Raw genomic sequence first — 19,562 nt, forward strand, 5'->3', positions numbered from 1 at the left:
ACCGGGAGCAGCCCGCCCAGGGACGACGACCACATCCCCAGACGCCTAGGGCACAAAGGGGACGCTGCAAGTCACCCCGCTGGCCCCCAGGCGCACCAACCGAGCCAGCAGAGCCGCAGACCCTGGCCTCGGAGGGCATCACCCAAGCATGGGCCACCCTGCACCGCACCCACAGGCACGGCTCGCGCTACCCGCCCCGGAAGACCCCACCAGGACCTGCCCAGCCAGCTGGCCAAGCCCGCCGGACCCCAAGAGCACCCCTCCGGGACCGATAACCCCCAATTGCATTTCCCCATTTCAGCCCACAAAGCGGCCACGGTCCAGCAGGACTGCACAGCCCCAGATGGCGCAAACACAGCAGCCCAGGCCCACTGAATAGAGCAAGCCACAAGGCAATGCCCTCCACCCGCGCGCAAACAACCACCACTGCATCGGCACACACCCAGTGCTGAACAGCAGCCGCCAGCCAAGGGTGCCCCGGACCCATCTACCGGTGCGCAGATAGAAGGACAGACCTACCAGGTGGCCAACAGCGACCTCAACCACCGGAACAGCTAGCACCGCCCCCCAGCAAACAGCATCATCCCAAAGTGCCAAGCAACCCCGCTCCAACCCCCGGTACAGCAAAACCCCCCATGCCCCCCGAGACCCAGCGTCCCGGCATGCCTGACAGCACCATCCTGAGGTATTTGCACTCTACACGGTGACCCAGCCATCAACAGACAGGCCCAAATGTGTGAGCCTACCCACCACCCTGTTATGGTGCAAAACACACTTTCAAGTGAAAATTTTAATTTTTTTCAAGCAAATGATTTTTGATTTATGACCTATGAAGCTTATACAATGTTTTCATCTGATGACAAGTTATCGTCTCCAGCTGCTCTAAAGAAGACATGAACATGTTCACGTTAAGCCTCTCATGTTTCATTTTTTTTACATAATGTCCAAAGCATGATTTTAGCTGCTCCCTTATATTGTTATGCCATCTTTTCCTCTGATCTGTCAACACATAATACTACAGCGGGACTTCCTCTCAAAACAAATCAGCAAGCACACTTATCATCAAATAAATAAAGCCAAATTATAAAAGCATGTTTGTACTGTATTATAGAAGATTTTAAAAATACATTAATATTTTGTTATAAACATGACATTTTTCAACTACTTTAATGTGTTGTCAGAGTAGAAACACAAACATAGAGTTGCTTACCCCATACAGCCATAAATACGGCAAAGAAAACAGTCGCTCCATTGTCAAACAAATGGGTGACCTACGAGAATACATAACATATATACACATTTAACAGGATATCAAACAGCACTAAAATAATTGATGATAGTTGTGTTCAAATTTAAAATGCTGAATAGGTGAAAATAAACATTAACTTCTGTATCCAAACCGAAGCATATTCACACATTTTTCTCAGTCAAGTTGTAAAGATCTGGCTTTCAATGCAGATCATCCTCTAAGCACATGAAGTCCAAGCGTACCTTGGCATAGATGCAGCTGTCCGACAGTCTCAGGTAGGGACAGTACTGGTCACAGATGGGACACATGATGATGTCTGAGGCCTGGCAGATTTCGTTGCTGGAGAGTAAAAACAGTGATTGCTTGTAAAGTCAGAGGCATTGATGCTAGATTAGAGAGTAAAGTAAACTCTCAACACAATGTACAAACACATCTACAGTATGAGTAGTAGTAATTGGTAGCACTTTACTTGAAGTTTTATACAAAAGGCTGACATTTTGCTGTCATTATTATGACATGACACCTGTCATTAGCATGAATAAGGTGTCATGAAGGCCGTCATTTAGTGTTGTTTGCTAAAATGCAAACGACAATAAAAATTACAGCGTAATGTCAGTCTTAGGTATGCCCCATCAAAGAAAGTGTTACCTAGAAATGAGAGGTGATATAGGAGCTGCATTAGCAATAAAAAGCCCCAGAAAACGACTAAAACAAAATAAGAGGAAGCAGAAGCAGACACTCATGAAGTCAAAAAAAGATGGACCAAAGTGAAAAATAGTTCATAAGAAATGATGACTCAAACAGGAAGGAGTTCTCCTTTTTGTTGCCTTTTTTTGCCTTCCTCCACATTTGCGCCTGCAGTCGTTCTACGTAATAAAATATAAATTTAATTACTCTGTGTTACACTTAATACAATAATTTGGGATATATTATTTTGAACCTTTGAACATCAGCTGAGAGGTCAGGCTTTGCTTGGAAACTGTCGACCGATGCCGACACCTGTCGCTGAGCCAGGGGTGCAATTACTGAGCCACTGACTGCTGCCAGCCCTCAAATACAGTTGTTCAAAAACTTCTTTGTCCCAGTGACGTGCGGTCAGGTTGATGGCTGATGAGGCACTGACTCAGTCATAAACATTTATGAACCCAAAAACAAAAGCTTATATTTACATTTTGATCTCACTTAAAGCAATTATTTGTTTTAAAAGCTTTAATCAATTCCATACAGTTCAACAGTTTCTGACGGGTAGCAGTGGGCTGCCATTTTGATGGCGTCTGGTGGTTGAGGGGCTTAGGAACCATAGTGGTGGTGGCCATGTTCACTCGCTGCTGGATTTGAACGTGCTCTTCTCTGACCACTACTGCTGCCCTGAAGAAAAACACCTTCTTCCCTGGAGCAAAGTCTGTTTTCAAACCTCTTACAGGGCATAGTGCACCATGGTTTTGTCTGCCGCTAATGTTTGGGTCCTGGCCCACAATTTAAGAACCACTGCATCCTGTATTTCTATAAGCTTATCGTCATTTCAAGCTAGAATTGTCACATTATATTTAGGTTTAAGGGCTGTTATTATTAAGAGCTGTGAGTAGAATCTTATGACTTGAGATGATACTGATTATTATCTGCACAGCATCAGAAAAGCAACACTAGGAGACAGAAGGTGTTGTTTACCTGACTTGGCACTGCTCCAATGTGAAAACACCATAAAGGAACACCAGGAGACCCACCAGAGCAGCAGGAAACAGCATCCCTGTGTACCATCCGAGCCAGGCAAAATACAGGCCAATCATCTCCCCAAAATACCTCCTAAAACACCCACAGCACAACATTGGTCTTTTACATTTGATAGTATTTTCATGTTCTTCACACATATGTAAACCTTTTCCACACCTGATGAGGTCCAGCGGTTGGTACTTGTACCAAACCCCCCACCAGGCCCAACACTCATAGAGCAGGTGTCGATGGTTCTCCGCTCCATGTGTTCTGATGGGATTTCTGCCGTGGTAGCTACCCTGGGTTAGTAGGCACACATACAGCATTTCCACATACACAGCATGTGCATAGCAATGTTTTGAATCTAAACCTGTTTTGAGTTCAATACTATACCCTGAAGTCCTGGAGAAATTTCAAAGAATTATATTTACCTCATGAAGGGGAAAAGCAGCCTCATATGAACTGTTGTTTATAAGACGATTGAGCCCTGCAATGAAAGAGGAAACATTTTTAAAAAGTGTCAAAAACAACTGATGCAACAAAAAGAGATGGTAGAGGAAACATCAGAAATACACGTAGTAACTACAAACAAAAAAGAACAACAGGGGCATCGAACATCAGTAATGATTGAGTTATAGGTTTATAGCAATTCAAAATATGAAGGACTGAGTGATATATGACCGTATTTCTCTTCTCTATATAAAGAGCGTCACTATGCAGAGGTCTGCATAACAGGAATATTGGTATAATACTGTAATTATCAATAACGATAATAGTAGTTGATCAGAATTAAAACTGCAAGCAGTAATAACAGGCGCTCGCACTTGCCACGCCTGTTATTACTGCCGCACAAGGCAACTCCTTCCTACAGCCACGTTCAAAGTCAAATTTCATACCGTACAGCACAAGGTCTGGTTGCGGAGTGAGGCATCTGTTTCCCATGAGCGTCTGTGTGGTGCCGATGTAAATGATTGTTTCATAAAATGTCCTTATGCACTAGAAGAGGGGTTTTCAATGTGTGGGTCATGCCTCCGCTGGGGGGTGCCAGAGTTATTCAAGGGAAGACGTAAAAAAACAAAAAACTAAAAGAAATTGTGGTAATCTTTCTCAGAAAAAGCAGAAGAAAAAAGGGGGCGTGACAGCCCGTATCCAGGTATTTCTGGGGCTTTTTGTCTCTTTCTCCTCAGCTCAGCTGGTTAAGGTGTTGTGTCTATGGTGGGTTTCTCAAGCATCTGACCACAGATCTAAGTGTGCATAGGTGTGTTGTGGGAGTGTGATCATTATGGTGATCCGCTCGGTCTCAAATAAATAAAAAAAAAAGCTTTATAGGCATGACAAACATATTTACATTGCCAATACAAGTGTGAAATGTAATAATGTACACACAAAAACACATTAAACATACATATTTATATAACACAATAATAATAAATGTTAAAAAATAGCAACATTCATGTGGTAACATTTACAGTATGTCTCCTTGTCTGTCTTCATCCCTCTGTGTGTCTCCATGTTTGTGTGCCCCTGTTCTCTGTCTGTCTTAAAAAGTGTGTGTGTGTGTGTATAATCTAACAAACAGGACCAGGGTGAGCAGGGGAGAAAGATCAGTCACATGCATTAATGTGTAGTTTTTTGATGCAATTTCAGGACTTGTTTGCGCCACCTATAGTTTTTAACTATTCAATGGTTTTAACTAGCTGGTAGGTATATTCAGTAGACTGTGACTAGCAAAAATGTAATTTGGACCTATGACCTAAATTCAACAGGAGGTCTGCAATTTTGAATTTAGCGGGCCAAATTTTGCACTTTTTCTCAATTTATGGCCAAACCACACCGTCTTTCAAAGCAAACTGCTCCCAGAGTGTTCATAATCTGACATCAAATTTCGGATTTTTGTTCATGACAAGTTGGAGACAAATCAGTTAAAAGGGGAGTTTTATCACATTGTCAGGCCTACAGGGGGTGCTAATTTTCAACAATTTTAAAACTGGACATTTTTGAATAACTCATACAAAACTCACTCAATCAAATCCCAAAGTCATGTGCAGAACGGGAAATGCGTTCCGCACACAATTACATGACAAAACTGCCCCTGGTGGTGATATACAAGCACTTTTTTTCATTCTATTTATGCATTGTGTGGACAGTTTTGAACACATAATGATAATAACAAATGGATGATCATTTGTCAGGAAGATGATGAGTTTTTACGGAACAGACTTCCTGTGGTAGAGCGCCATTTGCCAAAAAATGGAGTGTCTCAATTGGAGTAGTTAGAAATTTTTGCAAGTGACAAAACCTGCCATGTATATTATGGGTACCAAAATCTCAAATTTCACAAGATTTTTGTAATTATTTTTTCAAAATTGGCTCTGTAGTGACTCCTTGAACTTTTTAAATGAGCAGCCCCTCGTCGCACTGGACATCCCATAATTTACAGACTTGTAGGACGCACAATAAAAGTCTCTTGAAGCCATGTTCTAAAATCCACAGGAAGCTATTTTTCATCAAAATTGTTTTTTCATCCAATTTAAGGGACTTATGTTTTAGTCTCTACACTGACACTTTACACTGTTACACTTTTGACTCCATTGTCTGCTTTTTTTTTCTCACAATTAAAGCTTCAGAAAAAACTTAACAAAACAACAACAAAAACAAAAAAACAGATGCACTCGGTGCATTTCCCATTGCAAACTCTGAGTCACATCAACCTGATTTTCTTAATTTACTTTCTTCTACGCATCTTTGAGTGATGAAAATCAATTAAATGCAAACATAATACTCAGTTTCATAATACATTGCCTTTTAGGCATATTGACAGCACCCTCAAACAATAAACTCACCCATCTTATGTTGCCCCTCCTCATATTTGACCCATTGCAGGATGTGGTGGACGATGCGGCTTCTGGTTGCATTGTTGAAAAATGTGTCTTTGTTGTGAATGATGAAACTGCAGGAAACAAAACAGAGAAATCAAATCTGTAGGCTAGGTGAATTATGTGAATTATAATATTTTAGAAATACGTTTAATGCACTAGAGGTTGAAATGCTAAATTCTTTACATAATTAAAAAGATGTATGGTGAACAAATGCTGACATACCGCAGAAAGCTAATTCTGTGGCGAAAGAGAAAATGTATTTACCAGTTATCATACATTATGAAAGTGTCTGTGCTTTGACAAAAACTCACTGATGGATTCTTGATTGACTGAAGGGGGCGGTAAAACTCTCGTTCTCCTTCAGGTCAGGTAATGCGTCACGGTTGAATTTCACTGACTTCCCGGGGAACCAATCACGGAATCTGTTGATGCGTTTTTCCATCCTGTAAAAAGTAGCAAGTTTTAATATCACCAAGAATTCTTAGTTTGTTTGAAACAAGTGGTGCACACCAACATGTTATTAGCTAGTTCATTTTTACCTTTATCGCGCAACAGTCACGCGTCTGTCAGCCATTACAGAAGGAGCTGCTGCTTACCTGTTGCCTTTGTTTTTATTAAGTAGCATTGTAAATATGAAGAAAAGCTGTTGTGTGAATTAAGTGTTTAAATATTTCAATTTAAATAACTTTTTTGTTTATAAGACACATTTAAGTTAATATTTTAGGGTTTAAAGTTGCATTAATACGTAAAAGTTATCAGTCGTAATTTCCAGTTTACGTTGATTTGCACATTTTTCTATACATCTGGTTTTGAGAGTGAAAAACAGCATTTAAGCATTGCAGTTATTTATATTTAATTTAAACATTTTAAATACTTTGTTTCAAAGGTTAAAAGAGATATTTCATTATCTATTTACAAAAGCTGGTTAAAGAGATCTAAAATGTCTAAGACTAGAAAGTCTGTAGACCAGGGGTTCCCAAACTCAGCAGTGCCAGGGCCCACTTAAAAATTTCACAGTTATTCGGGGCCCACCCAATAGTGACACTCATTTTTTTAGCAACAAGACCAGACGTGGGCAACTGGCGGCCCGGGGGCCACATGCGGCCCTCTGCCTAATTTTGTGTGGCCCCCAAGACAAATCCACCAAAATTGGTAATTCAAGAAATTAGAAGTAATATAAAGCCCATCATAACTCCAAAACCAGACAAAAAAAATGGCAAAATATACAGAATGTCAATAAAAAATACACAAAGACTTGATACACACAAAACGACAGACACAACAAAAACTCAAAAAATGTGCAAAATGCAAACATAACACACAGGCAAAAAACAAATAACAAAAACACACACTGACTCGTAAAATACACAAAATGCCAACAGAAATTCCCAAAATGACAGATAAATGACTAAAAACTACACAAAAACAATGCAAACAACCACAAAACCCTTTATTTCCTGTGTTAATGCTCAGATTGTTTTTTATTTTTAATACTGGCATACATGTTGATATCGTGGCCCTCAGATCAGACAATCCCATTTTTGTGGCCCTGCTGTGATAATAGTTGCCTACCCCTGAACAAGACTAAAGCGGTTTATTTTTCTGTGGATATTTAGTTAGGAGAAAATCCAAATGCATATTTTTTATTTAAAAAAAAGTTTAATCTACAGAAAACAATATTAAGTCTTAAAGCTTGCAAAAGCACCTAGTGTTATTTAAGGTTCAACTTATTCATTCTTACAATAAAAATATGAACAAAATTCCAGAAGATATTGTAGTGAGGATGAGATGTGAAATAAGGATTACTGAAGGTTTGTCAAAAGTAATTTTAATTGCTGGATTCAGAGCAGCAGGACAATCATACACGGATGTCACACAAGCATCCCCACTGCAGAACTCACTAAACTCTCGTTTAACTCCCGCAAAAACGAACTAACGCGGGATTTCAAGGCGGAAACATCCCAACATGGCAACCCACAGAAAATAAACACGCAGATCCACTATGAACATTTAAGCTTTAAAGAAAATTAATTATCTTGCTTTCACACAAGTCCTAAAGCAAACGCTGTGTAAGAACAATTATTTTAGTCTTGGATTGCGTGGTGTCATTAAATGTGCTCACCTAATGAGAGGGATGGTGCTGCATTGCTGCTGTCAATGTCCCAATGTCCGGCTGGATTGAGGTCAGTTTTAGGCGAAGATCTGACCCCACGTCCAGTCTGTTTCTGTATTTTGTTTTTAATCCCACGAGCGCTGAAAAGCCAGTTTCACACAGATATGTGGTTGTAAACGGCATGAGAAGCCTGAGGGCTTTGTTGGCAAGCTCTGGGTATTCCGCGTAAATGCGCATCCAAAAAGATGCCAGGTGTGTCTCTGCAAAGATCAGTTTCAATGAGCTATCACACGATAATTCCACAAGGTTGTCCTGCTCTCTACATGCAAGTCCTGCGATGGTCTCCTGGTCGTGGGTAACAAACGGGTTCTGAATCCAGTTGAATTGAATTAGCAGTAGACTTCTTTTTGCCGAGCAGCCATCGGTCCATGACTGCTACTTATTTCCCGCCGTTCATGCGTCCCCTCACCTTTAATTCCTCCCCTTTATTTTATTATTTATAGTTCCGACCTATTTTTAGCGACTTGTAAATTTACTTACAATAGTTTAACTGTCAGTATATAATTCCGAATAATGTCCTGCATTGAAAAATGTATAACTTTAAATAATTAATTTAAAATAATATTTTTCTATGAAATTCATATATTTTGTGGATCACACTTTGCGGCCCCCCTGCAATGCGATCGCTTTGGGAGAGACTGCTGTAGACAATGAGAGGGATAGTGCAGAAAGAAGTCAGGCTAGTGATGTTGAAGACCAAGAAGAAGAAAAGCAGCAGTTAAGAAGAAGTCAAAGACCCAACACTAACAGAGACGGACAAAGGAAAAATTAGGGCACTGCAACAAAGGTTAAACTACATTTATGATAAGTGGAAAATTCAAGCCAGGTCTTCAAAGCAGTCATTATCCAAATCCATAGAGCCTTTATCTGAAGATTTGCTGACAGATGTCATAGGTGATGTTACCAGCCTTTCTGCAGATATTCAATGTGTTCATGGTGAACTACGTACAATCTCAACTCCAGACCAAGACTTTTGTAGTAAAGTGGATCAGTGTGTACAAATTTCTAAGTTCATTCTATTCAAAGCCTCAAGTCAGTTGGGAGGAAAGTCTCCAGAGGAAGAAGAAAAGCATGGTTGGCCTGAAGCAGGTTCTCTCTTCTATCCAAGCTCCTCCAAGTCAGGTTTGATTGCTTCTGTAATGAAAAGTGCTACAGAGCATTCAAAGATCTTCTGTAAAGTGACAAGAAGCTGTTGATGAGGCTGCAGCAAGCCAAGCTGTTCTAAAAGTGCTAAAAGAACAAGAAAAAGAGCAAATAGAATTAGAATATCTTGAGCAGAGGCTAAAAGAAAGTTAGCTGATCAAAAAGCAGCTGCAGTAAAGCGTAGTTTAGAGCAAGAAGCAGAAAAACTAAACCAAAGGCTTGAGAGAGGAAGAAGAGGCTGAAACTAGAGCTCAAATAAAAAATGAGTTTATGAAGTTAGAGACAACTCTTGAGGAAAAGAAAAGGAAAATACAGCAACTGGAAGCAATAAAGAGTCTCCAAGCAACACAAGCAAGAATGCAAGTGTATGATCAAGTCAAAGCAAATGAAGAATAACAAAACGAGATTGTGGAGCAGGAAGTATTTGCTGACAAAGAAGTGCCAGTCTTCACAAGTCCCCTACTCCTTCAAAAGCCTCTCATCCTAAAAGCTGTGACTTCTTCAGAAAGTACTGCAGGACTTGTTAAGGTGCTTGCAGGAGCTTTAAGTGACAACCAAATTCCAGTTCCTGAACCCTGCAGTGAGGATCCATTAAAATACAAAGACTGGAAACTCTCCTTTGAGACTATAATTGATCAGAAAAACATTAAAGAAAAAGAGACGATATAGTATCTTCGAAGATACTGTATGTCAGTGGACAAGCTCAGAAGGCACTCGAGGGCTATTTGATACTTGGAACAGTGTCTTCCTATGCGGCTGCCTATGAGCTTCTGGAAGAGAGACATGGAAACCCATTTGAGACTGCAAAATCATACAGAGACAAACTCCAAGCATGGCCCAAGATAGGACCTAAAGATACAGTAGCTTTGAACTAATCTTTGAACATAATTTGTTGATTTTCTTTGAGGCTGTGAAGCTGCTATGGTAGATATCAAAATATTGGACATTTTCAATGACTGTAATGAAAACAAGAGAATTCTTTCAAAGCTACTAGATTGGTTAACGGCAAGCTAGAACAGAAAAGTTACAGAAGAAGAAGAAGAAAGAAACCACTTCCCCTCATTCAGCCAGTTTGTGAAGTTCCTGGCCAAGGAAGCAAAAACACCATATAATCCAGTTACATTACTGCAGTCATTGAAATAAAGTGAAGCCGAAATACCGAAATTTCAAAGACAAATAAATATTGGAGCAAAGACATTAACAAGTGCAAATACATTTATAACATGCATCTCCTATAAGAATAATAGCCATACACTGCACAAATGCAGAAAGTTAATGGAAAATGCAGTGCCCGACAGAGTCCAATTCATACAAGCTGAAAAGATCTGCTTTGGCTGTTTAAAGTCTGGTCACTATTCAAAAAACTGCAACAACAGCAGTGTGTATGACATGTGCCAAAATCGTCATCCTATGTGTCTTCATGAGGAAAGAGGACAAAACCCACATGATGAACAAGGCGAAAGTCAAGAAAAGTTGAGTACAAATCAAGACAGGTGCAACAAAGGATCTCAACTAAGAAGAAACAACTAAGACTGTTACTTTAAATAGAGTAACAGTAGATGAAATAAATACACGTACAGCTGCAATAATACCTGTTAGGCTTTCCTCCAAAGTTCAGCCACAACAAGAAGTTGTTGTGTATGGCTTGCTAGCTTATCAAAGTGATACAACATTTATTCTAAGTGAATTAGCTGAAGATTTAGATGCAAAGAAAAAAAGGATTAAGCTCAAGCTCTCTACCATTGCTTCTAGAGCTAAAGTAGGAAGCTCCCAAAGACTGAATAACCTACAAATCAGAAGCTTTTATTCAGGTAAACAAATCTCCTTGCCACCAGTGTATACACATGACTTTATTCCAGCCAGGCAAAAAGAACTACCCGGCAGAGAGTGCAAGGTGGGAGAAGTAAGAGAAGGTGATCCTGAACTTTGCAAGGCTTTTGTATGCAACACTAAAGCAAAAGAAGAAAGATCATTAATGGATTGGCTACAGAAATTTTCTGATTTGTCAAGAGCTGTACAAGCAGTTGCAAGATTGAAAAGATATGTCAAATAATTCAAAGGTGCAAACCAAAGTACCAGTGAAAGTACAAGCTTAGAATAAATGAAAAAATCAGAACTTACCATATTAAGTTAGTTCAGAAAGAAACGTTTGCAGATGAGATTTTGAGTCTAAAAAGTAAGACACGACGTACTAAGAATAAAGACAAAGTGGCAGAAAAACAAAAGGAATGCAAAAGTCAACGACATTGTTCCTCTCCAAGAAGATTTGGCCCCATGCTGCGAATGGAGGTTAGCCAGAACCAACAATGTATTTAACATTATACAGAATATGAAAATAAAGTTTTTTTAAAAAAAACTTTACTGTTGTAAAGTGCTGCCTGGTTGTTACGACTGTTGTCGCATGTCAGTTTTGTTTTTGTGCTACCTGTGTTTCTGTGTTGTGCGCTGGGGGGAGTGTGTCTCTCTATCAACAGCCCAACCTACGTGGTCTGTGAATAACGGGTCCACTTCGGATTGGCTGAGCTTCGGTGGAGGGAGGCAACAAAAAGACCCGGATGACGTATGGTGTCGCCAGAGGTGGTTCAGAGGACGGGTCATCCTATACCCACGCTCCAACCAGCACGCAGCACGTCCTTCTGCCTTTTTGACAGCTGACAGCTTGACAGCGAGACCGACGCGGTGATACTTTTTCTTTAGTTTGGCCCAGTTGGCTAGGAAACTTATGTTCTTTTATTTTTGGGTTCTGCGTAACCCAGTTATGTACCTATTATTTTTTCGTATGTGGCTCAAATAAATAGCCCAGCTTTTGGTAAAGATGTGTCTGGTGTGCTGCTTGAGGCTGGTAAAGGATGACGTGTTCATGTGCCATTCACTGGCTCCTAGGCTGAGCGTAACACTGGTAATAATAATATTCTCAAACAAAAAATATATAAAATATTACAAAAAAAATAAGCTCCTCACAGCTTAACAGCTTTTATCTGCTGCTATAAAGACTCAGATGGCAGATGTTAAAGCTTTGGCCAGATCTGAATTGCTTGGCAGAGGCTGCTTGAATGCCGAAGTCAGCTTTGTTTGCACTAAGGACGTTTATTGGAGATTTTATGGTATAGACTGGGCGTGTCTTAACTGCTCCAGGAGCCCTGCCCATAATCAAGATATTTTTTGAATTTCCTTTCTAGTGGCAGGTCAGGAGAAAGCAGGGGTTTAGTTACTCTTGAATCCGATGCGGTGCTGTAGAGGGTGAGTCCCAGTCTGTGAATCTGGTTTTATATTTGTGTGGTACTTCTAAAGGATAACATGAGTGCCAGTGATAAGGTTTGACATATTGTATAATCCGTCTGTATCGGTTTTAGGGTGCAAGGCGCTGGAAACTTTCTTGTGCTAATTTTCTAAAATAATAACTTTTTGTCCTAGTTTTTGTCAACAGGACAAAGACTAGTCTAAAACTTAATGCAAAGAAAGGCAAGATAACTAAAATGTTTACAAATGTTTAATTACATAAATAAATCACAAAAAAAAGAACCAAAATTAATTTTGTCCAGTGAATTGCTGATAGATGTCAGACAGGAGGACAGGACATAAAGTTGAATAATTGACTTACACATGGACTGAAAAAACTGGGAAAAAAAAAAAAACATTTCTTGTAAAATCTAAACTTACATTTAAAAAAAATATCTATTTTGTTTTTGTTTCCAAAGATTTAAGTACATATTCAGTGATGTTTATTACATGAGCACAGAGAAAGAGTCAATTACATTGTTTTAAAGTAAATATTAGTTATATATTTCCGAAAAAATTCAAAACATTTTTTTCCCTAAAAACAACATTTAAGAAGTCAGTTTGTGTGCTTGTACTATTAGTATACCAATAATCAAGAAAAACTATGCATTCCCAGACACTTTAAAGACAACATGTAAACCCACAGCCTTCTAGCTATCAACTCTTCCAACCTATGACCACTGATGTACTAGAACATTGTAGAGAAGTTCCATTCAAGATTTGATATTATCTGCTACTGCTTCCATTACTCACCTGCTCATGAACTTGTGTCGTCGGTGCATGTAAAAAAATTTCCTCCTGCATTTGGAAAAGGTGACAAATAAAGGTAGTGACCGGGAAAAAAATTACATGTTTAGCATAGTGGCTGCAGGATGTACTAACTACTTTCTTGTTACTGCTGCCTTTCATGGCAATAAAAAAACATATTTCTTTGGCATTTCTTATCTTTGATTTCTATAGCTTAACGGCTGGCAACGTAAGAATGTAAGAAATAGATACAGATCAAGAAGAGCATGCATAGTTAGCAGGAAAAATAATGTGAATTTGAACCTGTTCTTAAAACATTGCACACATTTCCTGTGGAGAGGAAGTCATTTTACTAGAGGTTTCCAAAAACAAAGGTATTTTAGTTCATCTATACATGTTACAAACCCTGTCGTACCGGAAAGGCATGCGAATGTTCATCAGCTCAGCATAGCGACAGAGAACATCCCAGGGAGCATGAACTTTCAAGAAGATGACATCACTGTTGGTTAGAGAGGCCTATAAGAAGAAGAACCACAGAACAATGTCATATAAGCAAAATGGCAAATGTAGAAAGAATGATTTATTAAAGACTAAAAATGTTGGTAATAAAAGATAGACATTTTTTTTGTTACAGATGCTTCATTGCACCAAGCACCACACAGTTGATTTGCTAGTAATAAGGAATGGAGTTATAGCCAACCAGCTTGTGGTCAAACTGGTCAGGAAATCTCCTGTGTAGAAGTGACAGTGATTGGCTAAAAACAGTGTTAAATCAGCTTGGTGTCGATTTTTATTCATCCATACCCATTTCAATCCTTTACACCAGAGATGTCAAACATATTTTGGTTCAGGAGCCACATTCTACCTAGTTTGCACTAGGGTGGGCGATATGGGAAAAATATCACGGTCACAATTTTATCATGATTTTTTTCATTGAAATCATTTAGACTATTTTAAAGTTATTTACCAATAAAACAAACCAAATCACCTACTTAAAATAATCGCCCTAAATGGAAAAAAGGAATAAAAGGACATTTAGGACAAGGTAATTATTATTATTTTTTTAAATTGTATGTAACAAATTTATCAGACTGGTTCCAAGTACAATTAACATTAAACAAAAGGGCTGACATGTTCTTATAGTCACACAGTCTTTTTACTTTGTTTAACTAAAGTAGTGTAGCATTAGCATTAGCAACACTTGCTACATAACAAGGCAGCATATCAGTCTAGTGATTTCTATTTGTTATTGAGGTAACACACTCATATTAATAAAATCCTACTTTAAGCAGTGTTTGAACGCCAATCATATCCTTTACAAGATAAAACGGTACTGCTTTGGTTACATTAGGCCTGAGTGATATGTACCAATATTCATAACTATATTTTTCCTCAAAATGGCAATAGGTGATATAAGCTCCATTTATTTATTTTATTTTATTTTTTCAATAGTTTTACAAGAAAAACAATAATGGGTCAAAGTCAGTGGAGAAAAATGCCACAAAGACCCTTTTATTAATCACTAGCAGCACAATATCAACATTTTGTATCACCTTTGACTTTTTCCTTCCTTAAGGCTGAAATGTGATTAAATTATGTAGTGTTGCTTTTTTCAGGGCAGCTCTGAGTTGCTGAAAGTAGTTTTTAAAGTAAATCACATTCAGGACACTGTCTCTTTAAGAATGTGGAAACAGCCCCGTTAGCTTCAGCAGCAGCAGAAGCTATTTGCTACAGCGCAGCGATAGAGCTTAGTTATAGAAGAGAAACACATGCAGTGTTTTCTCAAACATATTTCATTGCTTCAACACTCAGAACTGATGGAGTTTAACAGACAGACACACATCTGCACTGAGCCTCTGACAGACAGTCGCTAACACGGAGGAAGCAGCACAGCTAACTCTGTGTGTCCGTGCACTGGGGAGGAGGGGTAGCGGAACGTACTTCTGCCCTGTTTAAGCGCTTAATAATCTGTAATGTTGACATGCTGACTAGAAAATGGTGTGATTTGGCAGAGAAAAAAACCATTGGATGTTCTGTGTATGAACCACAGACATATGGCACAGACACGGCACCGCAAGGGTTACAATGTGAACTGCAGACGGTTCTACGATCTCCGTGATTTGGGAGGTCGTCGTCACGTTGTAATCCTTAACGATCTAATATCGTCAGATCGCACACCCTTAGTTTGTACTAAAGCTGGTCAGACCAGAAAAATCCTGATTTTATTGATTAAAAATGTGCAATTTCAACATTATTGTGGGACTATAAACAAACCAATCAAAACTAAAATTGTGGCTCAGGTGGTCGTGGGGTAGTCTTTCGATCCAGAGGTTGGGGGTGTGTCGAAGTATCTGTCAGTGCCCAATCCTTTAGCGGGCTTGATTCTTTATTTTGAAATTCACATAGCACGTTTGTACGTCCATGCCACCATTACCTGCGCGGGGATGGTAGCATAATGTAACAAAAGCCATGCGACAACAAAGCCATGCAACCCCAATTTGTACACTGTACACTGCAGCCGCCGACCAGTAATGCCCCGCTGCAGCTTCCTGAATGTGGAGCCAACCGCTATAAAACACCAACGAGGTAACCTGAGAGCGGCACGGAACCTGCATTGTTTACATTGTTGGTCGGCAAAGCGAGGAGTCAAGGAGAATAAGCCACGCAAGGAAAGAGGTAAAAATGATGAACTATATATCAGGAAGTGAAATAAGAATGAAAGTGCAGCGCTATAGTAGTGATGCTGATTTTAAGACGATAAGAATTGGGTTGAAGAAGGTTGTTTTGCTAGGAATTTAACACGTATGTGAGTGCACAGACACTCAAACTGAGATCTGATACCTTCAGTATTCGGTCCGTGGTCGTAAATGGGTTGATTTATACTAACTCCCCACAACAAACAGCGTCTGTTCATGTAAATAAACAGGACTACTGAAAAACAAGTGTCTGGAAGTCCACTTGAAATATTTATTTAATAAAAAAGAAGAAAAAATTGTATCAAAACCATATATGTACCATTATTATCCGTGTACCCTTCATTGTTTGGTGATTCCATTTTGAAACCAAATCAAAACAAATAAATCATGTGGTTTTTTTTTTTGTTTTACACAAATTCATCATATGCCCCTTAAAATGTTATTATACTTAGTTATATAACAATGTGGCATCATTAACATGTCAATGTTAAAATAATAATAATATTTATAATAATAACATGCCAGTGACACTTTTCCCCATCTGGTTACAGTTTGTTACAGTGAAATGAACTGTTTTTAAAGTCATATTTTTGTATTATTAAAAACATACTGCACTGTAATAATTTAAATAAAACTACTAGATACTTTTTTGGACACTTTGTTAAATGTTACAGAATGGTGTTTATACTGTTTATATAATGCCTGATACCTGAAAGACTTTAGAAAAAAAATGGTCAAATCATTTTTTAGTTGTTTTTTGGGAGTTGATATACATGTAAATGATTGTATGAGATCATATCGATCACAGGCTTGTGAATCGAATCAAAATCGTATTGTGAGAGACTTTGTGATATCGGCAAACATCGTATATCTTCATCCAAAGATATCGACATCGTATCGTGAAGCTGGTGATTTACACCCCTATTTCTAACATGTCTGAAAGGTTAATTGACCTCTTTTTCCATATGCAGACCCTCTGCACGGATATTTCGCTCAAAGATCTCCCTCTTCTCTGACTGGGAACTGGACTTTCTGTAAACCAGGATGTAGTCGATGCGGCTCTTTCCATCGCTGAAGTGCAGACAAGTGGACTTACACATCCCCTGAGAACAGGCAGACATAAAGTTGGTCAGGGAAAGACAGTATGAGTCACATACTGTAAATAAAATGCACTGTTTATCAGGGTTGGGGTCAATTATAATTGTAACAACGTAATTGATAATTAATTACAATTATGACGTAATTATGATTGTATTGAAAAAAACCTGTCGTTGTAATCATAATTGGAGTTCAATTTTGAATTTTTTCCCCTGAGATCACCCTGAGACCCTAAGACAAGTTCAAATATGATGAGCAAACTTAAACCACACTAAAACTCAGGTAAAATGCAGTAAGGCATGAAAAATAAGAAAAAAATGTGAAAAACATTTCGGAGGCAAGGCAAAACATTTTTTTTTTTTTTTAATTTGTGATTTTTTTTTTCTTAGATAAGGCTAGTATGAGACCCTAAAACGTTTTATGGGGTTATTTCTTCCAGGCTCAGTAATTGTGATGAGGAATTGAATTTTAGTAATTGAGACCGTAATTGTAATTGACTTTCAGGGGATGAATAATAATTGTAAATTTAATTGTAATTGAAAAAAATGCAGGTCACAATAATAATAACTGAGTTGTAGATGAACATAGACAATTGAAGATGTAATTATAATTTAAAAATGTAACTGACCCCAACCCTGCTGTTTTCCAATATTTCAGAGTTAACAACTAATATGTGTCACTCAGGCATCCTAAAAAGTGCTAAGCCATGAACAATAAATTTGTACTTAGAGTTAAATAAATTATTACTCCATCATTAACCTCAGCGAGGCCTGAATAAGACTTGTGGTCATCAGTGGAACTGCCGTGGGTCACTGGGTTCTGAAGGGTGGAATCATCATCTTTGGACAGACTGCTAATGCTCTCTGACCTTTCAGTTTCAAGCAACATGTTAATATCTTTCACACCTGAAGGACAAAATGAGAAGGATATTCTGATATCAACTTAACAAAATTTCACTGTCCTTTACTGTACAAAAATTGATTTAGGGGGGTTTGGTCCATGGTCCTCACCCAGAGCAGGTATGTTATCATTGGACATGGGGTCCGGGGCCTCAGTCAAGGACTCTTCCATGATGTCTGTTGTCTCTCTGAAGGGAAGGACAAGGGGTAGGTCTGCTGCCTGGGAGCCAAAGGCTATGTTTGCAGCAGGACTTTATGATGGTGAGGGGCTCTGCTGCTGGGACTCAGACCCATGTAGGATTAAATTCACACCTGGAGGTCAAAGTAATGTATTGTAATGTGTTTGTCATACATATTGCAATAAACACTTATAAAACAGCACAAAGTCACCATCACAAATTTGCAGGTGCAATAATAACTAGAATATTTGCATTTCCTGAAGAAAATGTAAGTGAAGATGCAGGTGCTGGCCCACGTCGCACGGCCTTAGCTTAGCATTAGCCTACTGTTAGAAATAGCCTACCGTTAGCATTAGTCTAGCATTAGGAGAAGGGTCTACCTGCAGCCGCAGCACACCACGCTCCGTACAAACCACGCCCCCAACAAAATATGCCCTATCGATCTCCCTGGTCCAATACCGGGACATGAACCTTTCCACTAACCTCAACCGCTACCGTCTCCACTGTTCTGGCAAGTTTGGAACTTTCCAATACTTACCTTTCTTTTTTACTATACCTGGACATGAACATTTCCACTAAGCTCAACCACTATCGCCCCCACTTTTCTGGCAAATTTGGAAAACTTTGCAATACTTAACTTCCTTTTTTACTATACCTGGACATAAACTTTTACACTAACCTCAATCGCTACCGCCTACACTTCCTGGCTAAATTTGAGGTTACATTGAAAAATTGCTTGCGTGGGCGTGGTTTGTAGGGGGCGTCGCTTGTACTGTACCCGCGGCTGCAGGTGGGTATTATTGAGCATTAGCATTAGCCTAGCATCAGCATTAACCTAGCATTAACATTTGCTCAGCGTTAGCATTAACATAGCGTTAGCAATAGCCTATCATTAGAAGGTATTAGCCTTATATAAGCATTAACCTAACATTTGCAATAGCATTTACCTAGCATTAGCAATAGCCAAGCATAACTATTAGCTTAGCATTAACCAAACATTAACCTAACAATACCATTATCCTAGCAATAGCGTTAGTCTAGCATTAGCATTAACCTAGCATTGGCTGAACAAAAGAAGATTAAAAAAGTAGATCAAATTGTTCAATATTGTTTTGGGTAAATGTACAAAGTAGCATCCAAACATGTGTAGTTTATGCTAGCAGCATTATTTAGAGCTTAAGTCTTAGCATTAACATCTTATCAACAGTGCAGGTATGTAGTCTGAATAACCTACTTGAGTTTGTCTTAATTTTTTTACATCATATTTCCTAAAGTAAATAAATTTGTATCTAAAAACTGTCAAAAATATAAAATATAAAAACGTGTGATTGAAAAGATGCATTAGCATTGGAGTTGATTGAACACCAGGTGAAATAAAGGACAGATATTCATGTTTATGATTTTTCTTTTATTTATGATTTTCTACATATCCACAGTCACAATTACACCTGCACACATACCAATCCTGACATTGTGTTGTTGTGACATTGAGATAGTAAGCGGAATCCAA

At 38.8% G+C, this 19,562-nt stretch overlaps 1 protein-coding gene across 6 annotated transcripts in view; it reads right to left on the minus strand.

The window, feature by feature from the left end:
• Positions 1 to 19,562, minus strand: part of LOC114465942 (anoctamin-4) — a 49,146-nt gene that overhangs the window by 25,423 nt on the left and 4,161 nt on the right. For 4 of the 6 annotated variants that reach the window (XM_028451327.1, XM_028451324.1, XM_028451326.1 and 1 more), the window contains exons 2-13: positions 17,985 to 18,185; positions 17,734 to 17,879; positions 16,830 to 16,979; positions 13,596 to 13,696; positions 13,187 to 13,231; positions 6,150 to 6,281; positions 5,803 to 5,909; positions 3,391 to 3,446; positions 3,137 to 3,258; positions 2,918 to 3,052; positions 1,492 to 1,588; positions 1,211 to 1,271 (exon numbers count right to left, since the gene is read on the minus strand). In XM_028451327.1, coding sequence (XP_028307128.1) covers positions 1,211 to 1,271; positions 1,492 to 1,588; positions 2,918 to 3,052; positions 3,137 to 3,258; positions 3,391 to 3,446; positions 5,803 to 5,909; positions 6,150 to 6,281; positions 13,187 to 13,231; positions 13,596 to 13,696; positions 16,830 to 16,979; positions 17,734 to 17,879; positions 17,985 to 18,045 — 1,213 coding nt within the window. In that variant the 5' untranslated portion in view covers positions 18,046 to 18,185. Of the gene's footprint in view, positions 1 to 1,210; positions 1,272 to 1,491; positions 1,589 to 2,917; positions 3,053 to 3,136; positions 3,259 to 3,390; positions 3,447 to 5,802; positions 5,910 to 6,149; positions 6,282 to 7,960; positions 8,571 to 13,186; positions 13,232 to 13,595; positions 13,697 to 16,829; positions 16,980 to 17,733; positions 17,880 to 17,984; positions 18,186 to 19,562 lie in introns of those variants that run through there. The other 2 variants (XM_028451329.1, XM_028451330.1) reach the window with 2 other exon arrangements.

This window comes from Gouania willdenowi, chromosome 6, assembly GCF_900634775.1.
Source record: "Gouania willdenowi chromosome 6, fGouWil2.1, whole genome shotgun sequence".
NCBI lineage: Eukaryota > Metazoa > Chordata > Actinopteri > Blenniiformes > Gobiesocidae > Gouania > Gouania willdenowi.